This window comes from Salmo salar, chromosome 18, assembly GCF_965601325.2.
Source record: "Salmo salar chromosome 18, fSalSal1, whole genome shotgun sequence".
Classification (NCBI taxonomy): domain Eukaryota; kingdom Metazoa; phylum Chordata; class Actinopteri; order Salmoniformes; family Salmonidae; genus Salmo; species Salmo salar.
In genome coordinates this window covers 92,093,569-92,103,459 of record NC_138308.1, presented here as the reverse complement: position 1 = coordinate 92,103,459, position 9,891 = coordinate 92,093,569, and the positions used below count along the sequence as shown (strand labels likewise).

Here is a 9,891-nt window from a genome sequence, read left to right as displayed (position 1 = left end):
TTACAAGCCCCTAGCCAACAATGCAGTTAAAAGCATACAAATAACAAATAAAAGTAACAAGTAGTTGAAGAGCAGCAGTAAAATAACAATAGTGAGACTATATACAGGGGGTACTGGTACAGAGTCCATGTGCAGGGGCACCGGTTAGTCCAGGTCAAAATGCATTTTATATATTGATCTTTTGGGAGATACTGATTTACTTCATTTTTCCTAGAGGGGATTTTAGAAACACTTAAAATAAGGGCTGTGTTTCATGTAGACTTACCCTGGCATGATAACTGTCTCGGGCAAGGAGAATTTTATCAATATACTTGCCTGTATTTACCCCCCCCCCCCCCCATCCCAAACGAAACGCTAATTAGCTGCTAATGAGGCTATCATACAGAACTACAAATGCCTTACCTCTGGTTTAACTATCTAATGTTAGCTACATTTAGTAATGAATAAATTGGCTACATTATTTCACATAATTGTCAATTTAATCAATCTTGGGAAGTTGTACATTTACACAATACATGTTATCTACCTAGCTAGCTCATGGTCTAGCTAGTTAGCAACATTAGCCTGGCTAGATGGCAAAATTAGCCGTCTATCTATTCATTTAAATGCATGAGAAATTCATAAACTAGTTTAGCTTTCTTTGGCTTTTATAAACCAACAGTCTAGCTTACTAGTTAACCAGCTTGCTAACTTAGATGGTTGAAGCTAGGCATTCTTGATAATGTTTGTGTCTGTTGGGTGGTTAGCCTACTTCAAGTACTTGTAGCTAGCTGTTTCAGAGATTGACTGCTTAGCATCCTCTGAGTCAAAAGTGTGGTTACTTTACTGCAGGAAAACATTGATCTGTTTGCTGTTACAATCTGGCCAGCAGATCATAAGTATAGCCAGTAGGCAATAGGGATGGGGGAAACATCTATCCAGATACATATCGCAATATTTTCTTTGGACGATATTATATCGATACTCTGACTCCAAGTATCGATTTGTAAAAAAAATTAGAAAGTGTATATATATATTTGTTTTGCTAGTTGGCTGTACCAGCACCAAAACTCAAGTATGTTTCAACCTATAGCTCGTTACTTTTTAAATAGGGAGCCAACATGTTTTCAGCACTTTTATTTCCATGATCAAAACACATTTTCTGATGCTCTCTTGTCTCTCTGCAGGAGACATATAGGGAGTAATATGGTTATGAACATCAAATAGCAATAACATCACAATATCGAATCGCAATACAGATAATGAATGAGCAGCATTAGGTCTGAGTTGATGAGAAATACTCTTGGAAAAATGGAAAGAGATATTTTCTGGAATTATATTTCCTAACATCAGCTGCCCTTTATCACCATGAGAGACATTCCTAATCAAAAGATCAGATATTAGAAACAGGAATGAAGAGAACAATTCTACAGACTTTGAACAGCAGACCTGTGCATTTCCTACAATCCTCTGTACTGTTTGATAATTACCTCATCATTCAAATCAAACTTTATTTACAGAATGTTTTCAACATTAACATTTACCAGTTTCTGCATGGTTAGGTTCTGCTTGAGACCGACACTTCTCCTGTGTGAGTCCGTATATGTGCAGTTAGGTGCTCTTTGCGAATGAATCCTTTACCACAGTAATCACAGCTAAATGGTTTCTCTCCTGTGTGAGTCAGTATGTGTCTCCTTAAGTCCCCTTTCTGATTGAAGCTTTTACAGCAAAAATTACAGCTAAATGGTTTTTCTCCTGTGTGAGTCAGGATATGTCTCCTTAGGTCCCCCTTCTGAATAAAGCTCTTCCCACAGTCACCACAGCTAAAAGGTTTCTCTCCTGTGTGAATCCTCATGTGCATGGACAGATTTCCTTTTTGTTTGAAGGTCTTGCCACAAAAGGAGCAGGTGCAGAGTTCCCCCATTGGTGGGTTCAGATCCAATTGTGGGCTGGGATCCAATTGTGGGCTGCTATCAAGTGCTACTGGGTCGCTGCATATAGCTGAACTGTGGCTGTAGGCATTGTTCTGATTATCTGGAGGACCACAAGGAATGTTGAAACTCTTTAGGTGGGTCACAGTGCCAAAAGGTTTGAGATCCACTGGTTTAGAGTCACTCTCTCTGTTCTCCACAATCTGGGTTTGGCGAAGAGTCAAGGACTGAACTGGGTCCTCCTGATCACATTCACTTTTCACACAAGGAGGAGTGAAATTGAACTCTATGATATCGGCCTCCAGCCCTTGAAGTTGCTCTTCCTCCTGACTGCTCCTGAGTTCCACCTGTTCCTCTTTAATCTGTGTGAACTTGGGGTCCTTCTGTCCCAGACTGGGGCTCCACTCCTGCTCACAGTGCTGCTGCTCAGGGGGAACCTCCTCTTCAGAGTCAGAGAGCTGCAGGGAGTCTGGAGAGAAGGAGAGGAGGTGCACACACTTGAATCATACATTTGAATGATAGATTTCTAAGATCTAAACAGCCTTTAGACTGAGACTGTATCTCTTTAGACGTGCCTCAGTTCAGGTAGTTAGGGCCAGCTTCTAGACAGACATTGTATCTCAGTCTAGCAGTAATAAACTAACCCACTGTGTAAAGTACATACAGCCTGTGCCTGTTTGGCAATGCTTTTCCCCCATTGGAGGGTATATCAGTGGTCAGGTCTGATAATAATGCTTAGTTTGCTGATTGGTGCCAAGGAAATTATTCAATCCAATTATTACATGCCACCACCCCCCCTCCAATTCAAAACCTAACACACACACACACACCATACACACACACACACCATACACACACACACACACACACACACACACACACACACACACACACACACACACACACACACACACACACACACACACACACACACACACACACACACACACACACACACACACACACACACACACACACCCGTACCAGTCAAAAGTCTGGACACACCTACTCATTCAAAGGTTTATCTTGTATTTTTACTATTGTCTACATTGTAGAATAATAGTCAAGACATCAAAACTATGAAATAACACATATGGAATCATGTAGTAACCAAAAAAAGTGTTAAACAAATCAAAATATATTTTAGATTTTTAAAAGTAGCCACCCTTTTCCTTGATGACAGCTTTGCACTCTTGGCATTCTCTCAACCAGCTTCATGAGGTAGTCACCTGGAATACATTTCAAATAACAGGTGTGCCTTGTTAAAAGTGTATTTGTGGAATTTATTTCCTTAATGCGTTTGAGCCAATCAGTTGTGTTGTGACAAGGTAGGGGTGGTATACAGAAGATGGCCCTATTTGGTAAAAGACCAAGTCCATATTGTGGCAAGAACAGCTCAAATAACCAAAGATCTCTTTTGTATTTTCCTAGGATATGAAGCCCATGTCGGGACTTGCCAGACAGTGACGCTAAAGTGAGTGACTCTTCAGTGTAGCCTAGAGAATCGCATCGTTAAGAGAGATGTTAATTTGTCTCCTTAATTTGCATACTGTTATGCTTTTTGGAGTGTTTTTTCCATGTCTAGATGTCATTTTGTCATTAGTCACTGCGCTCTGTAGAGTTGCTATTTTCTCGAGTTTTCTCATGTCAATTAACTCGTGACATTCCTGCATTACTTATTATATTAATTTAACCAACAAATACGATAGTCAGTTTAAAAAGCTTAAGGGTACACGACTGTGTACATACAGTGCCTTGCGAAAGTATTCGGCCCCCTTGAACTTTTCGACCTTTTGCCACATTTCAGGCTTCAAACATAAAGATATAAAACTGTAATTTTTTGTGAAGAATCAACAACAAGTGGGACACAATCATGAAGTGGAACGAAATTTATTGGATATTTCTAACTTTTTTAACAAATAAAAAACTGAAAAATTGGGCGTGCAAAATTATTCAGCCCCTTTACTTTCAGTGCAGCAAACTCTCTCCAGAAGTTCAGTGAGGATCTCTGAATGATCCAATGTTGACCTAAATGACTAATGATGATAAATAGAATCCATCTGTGTGTAATCAAGTCTCCGTATAAATGCACCTGCTCTGTGATTGTCTCAGAAGTCCGTTTAAAGCGCAGAGAGCATCATGAAGAACAAGGAACACACCAGGCAGGTCCGAGATACTGTTGTGGAGAAGTTTAAAGCCGGATTTGGATACAAAAAGATTTCCCAAGCTTTAAACATCCCAAGGAGCACTGTGCAAGCGATAATATTGAAATGGAAGGAGTATCAGACCACTGCAAATCTACGAAGACCCGGCCGTCCCTCTAAACTTTCAGCTCATACAAGGAGAAGACTGATCAGAGATGCAGCCAAGAGGCCCATGATCACTCTGGATGAACTGCAGAGATCTACAGCTGAGGTGGGAGACTCTGTCCATAGGACAAGAATCAGTCGTATACTGCACAAATCTGGCCTTTATGGAAGAGTGGCAAGAAGAAAGCCATTTCTTAAAGATATCCATAAAAACTGTCGTTTAAAGTTTGCCACTAGTCACCTGGGAGACACACCAAACATGTGGAAGAAGGTGCTCTGGTCAGATGAAACCAAAATCGAACTTTTTGGCAACAATGCAAAACGTTATGCTTCGCGTAAAAGCAACACAGCTCATCACCCTGAACACCCTATCCCCACTGTCAAACATGGTGGTGGCAGCATCATGGTTTGGGCCTGCTTTTCTTCAGCAGGGGCAGGGAAGATGGTTAAAATTGATGGGAAGATGGATGGAGCCAAATACAGGACCATTCTGGAACAAAACCTGATGGAGTCTGCAAAAGACCTGAGACTGGGACGGAGATTTGTCTTCCAACAAGACAATGATCCAAAACATAAAGCAAAATCTACAATGGAATGGTTCACAAATAAACATATCCAGGTGTTAGAATGGCCAAGTCAAAGTCCAGACCTGAATCCAATCGAGAATCTGTGGAAAGAACTGAAAACTGCTGTTCACAAACGCTCTCCATCCAACCTCACTGAGCTTGAGCTGTTTTGCAAGGAGGAATGGGCAAAAATGTCAGTCTCTCGATGTGCAAAACTGATAGAGACATACCCCAAGCGACTTACAGCTGTAATCGCAGCTACAAAGTATTAACTTAAGGGGGCTGAATAATTTTGCACGGCCAATTTTTCAGTTTTTTATTTGTTAAAAAAGTTTTAAATATCCAATAAATTTCGTTCCACTTCATAATTGTATCCCACTTGTTGTTGATTCTTCACAAAAAATTCACAGTTTTATATCTTTATGTTTGAAGCCTGAAATGTGGCAAAAGGTCGAAAAGTTCAAGGGGGCCGAATACTTTCGCAAGGCACTGTATCTGGCTGTGTTGGCAAAATCACGACATATCCCAACGAGCCAGTGGATCTCAAAACTGAACTTGGATCCGCGTTAAGTAGCAATCCTTCGCCACCGTTGTCTTACGACAGATATCTCAAAACAAAACGTCAGTTTTCATGTTTCTTTCCAGCGAATGTCTTATTGTATAACTAGCAAATTCGTTTTGAAGTTGAGGGTGCAGTATATTTATGAAGTTTGCCAATGAGGATGAAAACTAGCATAGTTCAGCTAGCCAGCTAGTTTAGCTAGGGAAACCCAGGGAAAACAACCTTGGGACATGATATAGCTGGGTGCACACGCGCACTAGGCTAATTCAGGAGAGATTGTTGTTTTTATACCCTGATATCAGGAGCTGGCGTTGAAATGTTCGATTAAAAAATTAATAGACAAACAAATAAATCAGTTGACTTATATTTAAGGAGAGAAAATAGATAGTAGAGGTCAACCGATTAATCGGAATGGCCGATTTAATTACGTCCGATTTCAAGTTTTCAATAACAGTCGGTAATCGCCATTTTGGGACACCGATCATGGCCGATTACATTGCACTCCACGAGGAGACTGCGTGGCAGGCTGACTACCTGTTATGCGAGTGCAGCAAGGAGCCAAGGTAAGGTGCTAGCTAGCATTAAACATATCTTATAAAAAACAATCTTAACATAACCACTAGTTAACAACACATGGTTGATGATATTACTAGTTTATCTAGCCTGTCCTGCGTTGCATATAATCGATGCAGTGCCTGTTAATTTATCATTGAATCACAGCCTACTTCGCCAAACGGATGATTTAACAAGCCCATTCACGAAAAAAGCACTGTCGTTGCACCAATGTGTACCTAACCATAAACATCAACGCCTTTCTTAAAATCAATACACAAGTATATATTTTTAAACCTGCATATTTAGTTAATATTGCCAGCTAACATGAATTTCTTTTAACGAGGGAAATTGTGTCACTTCTCTTGTGTTCTGTGCAACAGAGTCAGGGTATATGCAGCAGTTTGGGCCGCCTGGCTCGTTGCGAACTGTGTGAAGACTATTTCTTCCTAACAAAGACAGCCAACTTCGCCAAACGGGGGATGATTTAACAAAAGCGCATTTGTGAAAAAAAGCACAATCGTTGCACGACTGTACCTAACCATAAACATCAATGCCTTTCTTAAAATCAATACACAGAAGAATACATTTTTAAACCTGCATATTTAGTTAAAAGAACCTGTCAATATTAAACTAGGGAAATTATGTCACTTCTCTTGCGTTCATTGCACGCAGAGTCAGGGTATATGCAACATTTTGGGCCGCCTGGCTCGTTGCGAACTAATTTGCCAGAATCTTACGTAATTATGACATAACATTGAATGTTTTGCAATGTAACAGGAACATTTAGACTTAGAGATGCCACCCGTTAGATAAAATACGAAACGGTTCTGTATTTCACTGAAATAATAAATGTTTTGTTTTCGAAATGATAGTTTCCGGATATGACCATATTAATGACCAAAGGCTCGTATGTCTGTGTGTTATTATGTTATAATTAAGTCTATGATTTGATAGAGCAGTCTGGACTGAGCAGTGGTAGGCAGCAGCAGGCTCGTAAGCATTCATTCAAAAAGCACTTTCCTGCGTTTGCCAGCAGCTCTTCGCAATGCTTCATGCATTGCACCGTTTATGACTTCAAGCCTATCAACTCCCGAGATTAGGCTGGCAATACTAAAGTACCTATTAGAACATCCAATAGTCAAAGGTATATGAAATACAAATCGTATAGAGAGAAATAGTCCTATAATAACTACAACCTAAAACTTCTTACCTGGGAATATTGAAGACTCATGTTAAAAGGAACCACCAGCTTTCATATGTTCTGAGCAAGGAACTTAAATGTTAGCTTTTTTACATGGCACATATTGCACATTTACTTTCTTCTCCAACACTTTGTTTTTGCATTATTTATACCAAATTGAACATGTCTCATTATTTATTTGAGACTAAATTGATTTTATTGATGTATTATATTAAGTTAAAATAAAAGTGTTCATTGTTCATTCAGTATTGTTGTAATTGTCATTATTACAAATATATATATATATATAAAAATCGGCCGATTAATCGGTATCAGCTTTTTTTGGTCCTCCAATAATCGATATCGACGTTGAAAAATTATAATCGGTCGACCTCTAATAGATATACAATCCCGAAATCAGCTGTAACTGTCAATAAATAGTCAAACAAAGCTTAAAACGATGTTTGGATGAACCCCGAATATGAATGGTGAAGTCGCTTCCGGACACGATAGACTCCTCTTCCTCACCACTATTAGCAACTACTTCAACTATCAATAAGGCAGAGCTACCTTAAACTATCTCTATCCCTCTCGTCGTTGTGTTGTGCAGACTACATTTCTCTCTCATGCGGTTTCATATGATCTTTGTGTGTATCCGCCTCTGTCTCTGGCCGGAAAGAACAGGCACAATGGATTATGGTCATTGTAGTTAATTACCACGTTTCTGCACTGAACTACGTCACAGATGAAGAGGCAAAGTGAGAGGGTTTACTCCGCCCAAAATTTGTCCTCGAAAATAAGAACACGAAGTGAGGAATTTTTGTTTTGAGGTCAATGAGTGTCGAATTTGGTCAACAACAGATTGAATTGCTATTTTGATACGTGACTTTTATTTGACCTAATAGAAGTGTTGACATGGTTATGTTGTTACAAAATGCAATGATACGCAATGATTCGGTTAATAGCTCAGCACTACTTTAATTTATTTTTCAAGAAAATGTTAATGTTTTAATAAAATACATAATTTGGAGAACAAAAATCACTTGTGGCAATTAATATCTTGCAGTAAACTGTAAATAAGTTGAATCTCATGAGAAGATGTTTAAAGGTGTCATGTTGTCCACTTAGAAGACTGTCTGGATCATATAGACCATATCCAAAACAACTAAACAATACACTGAATTCCTAAATGTTCAGACATTTAGATTGTAAAATAACGTCTTTCTCAGAGAAGATGGAAACTCGAGTCGCACTTAAGTTGCAAAGAAAATGTAAGGGGGCGGCAGCACCCCTACTTCGCCCGGCTATGCCAGAGGCCACCCAAAATAAAGCTCATTCAGCAAAAATGTTGAACAAGGAAGGCCTGGCTGGTTCCTTTCTCTATTTGGCTGGCTAATCTACATCCACTGAGTAGTATTTGGTGTTTTCACAGATTCCTAGTAATTACTACACGTGCTTAATTAAGTCCCTTTTTTTTTGAACCGACAACTTTACGCTGTGCCCTTTGAACTGGGCACCTGGATCACGCCCGGTGTTGTACCGAAAAGCCCCCCCCCCCCTCCCCTCGCGTGAACAGACCATTCAGACCGTTTATCCTTCATTGCTGCAACTTGCCCTGCTAGGATTGTGGCAGGGGGGGAGCTTTCGGCACAACACCGGGAGGCTGCCCAGCTCCAAATCGAATGCAATCAACTTTCAGCCGATGCAAAACACGCGTAAACAGGCGTCCGGGCGGGATTAATCGAACCCCCTCAATGTTTACCGCTCATTAGGGGATGAAGCAAGCTATCGGTAGATCCACATACGAACCTATTCTACATAGTTTTATGTCTGGTGTGATCCGCAGCAGGCTCCGTAGCCGATCATTCTCCTCCTGGTATTCCACTACAATTTTCTCTACTTCCCCGAAAATCTCCACAGCAGCCGCCGTTAAACGATCATTTAAAAACACACTCAACAACTGTAGTTTATACATTTTAAGTCGAATGAGAGTTGGGTAGTATATTCAGATCTGTCAATGGGTCTTTCTTTACTCCAATTCTTACTTCCGTGTTTTAATCAAGGAATCTTAGAAAATACGTTGTGCTATTGGCTGGCGAACCCGGAACCACACAACAGCGCTGCCAGCTGGATGGGAGTTACTACTGTGGAAGGCAGCATACATAATCAATGATTCATCAGGAGTCGACTGTTTATCATTACTCTACACAGCATTACATCAATAATCATGAATGAGCAGCATTATGTCAGAATTGACGAGAAATACTTTTGGACAAATGCAAGGAGACCTTTTCTGGAATTTTATTTCATTTCATGTATCGATAACATCAGTCCGACTATTATCTCATCACCCTGAGAGACATTCTGAATCAAACGATCAGATATTCCTATTTGTAATGATATAAAAACATGATAAAGACTTTGTACAGCTTGTCCATGCCTTTATCTCTTCAAGGCTTGACTACTGCAACGTACTCTTCAACAGGATCCCTGTCAGGAGTCTCCAGAACTACAACACAGTCTTCACCAGGATCCCTGTCAGGAGTCTCCAGAACTACAACACAGTCTTCACCAGGATCCCTGTCAGGAGTCTCCAGGACTACAACACAGTCTTCACCAGGATCCCTGTCAGGAGTCTCCAGAACTACAACACAGTCTTCACCAGGATCCCTGTCAGGAGTCTCCAGGACTACAACACAGTCTTCACCAGGATCCCTGTCAGGAGTCTCCAGGACTACAACACAGTCTTCACCAGGATCCCTGTCAGGAGTCTCCAGAACTACAACACAGTCTTCACCAGGATCCCTGT

At 40.3% G+C, this 9,891-nt stretch overlaps 1 protein-coding gene across 2 annotated transcripts; it reads right to left on the bottom strand.

Annotated features, from left to right (window-relative positions):
* Nucleotides 1–1,101: 1,101 nt before the first annotated feature.
* LOC145850233 (uncharacterized) lies at nt 1,102–9,132 on the bottom strand. 2 transcript variants are annotated; one of them, XR_006760260.2, is made up of 3 exons: nt 8,892–9,132; nt 3,076–3,139; nt 2,014–2,379 (listed from the first exon to the last, which is right to left on the bottom strand). XR_006760260.2 is itself a non-coding variant. In XM_082965303.1 (2 exons), the coding sequence occupies exons 1-2, from the start codon at nt 9,055–9,057 to the stop codon at nt 1,538–1,540; spliced, it is 1,008 nt and encodes a 335-aa protein (XP_082821429.1). In that variant the 5' UTR covers nt 9,058–9,128; the 3' UTR covers nt 1,102–1,537. The 2 variants fall into 2 exon arrangements, 1 of the variants encoding a protein (XP_082821429.1); XM_082965303.1 differs by lacking the exon at nt 3,076–3,139 and having other exon boundaries at nt 1,102–2,379; nt 8,892–9,128.
* Between the last annotated feature and the right edge of the window lie 759 nt (nt 9,133–9,891).

Coding starts and splice junctions, on each gene's coding strand:
- LOC145850233 (XM_082965303.1), bottom strand. CDS start 9,057: ATGTATAAACTACAGTTGTTGAGTGTGTTTTTAAATGATCGTTTAACG. Junction 2,380..8,891: donor CATAAAACTATGTAGAATAG/GTTCGTATGTGG, acceptor CCTTCTCTCCAG/ACTCCCTGCAGCTCTCTGAC.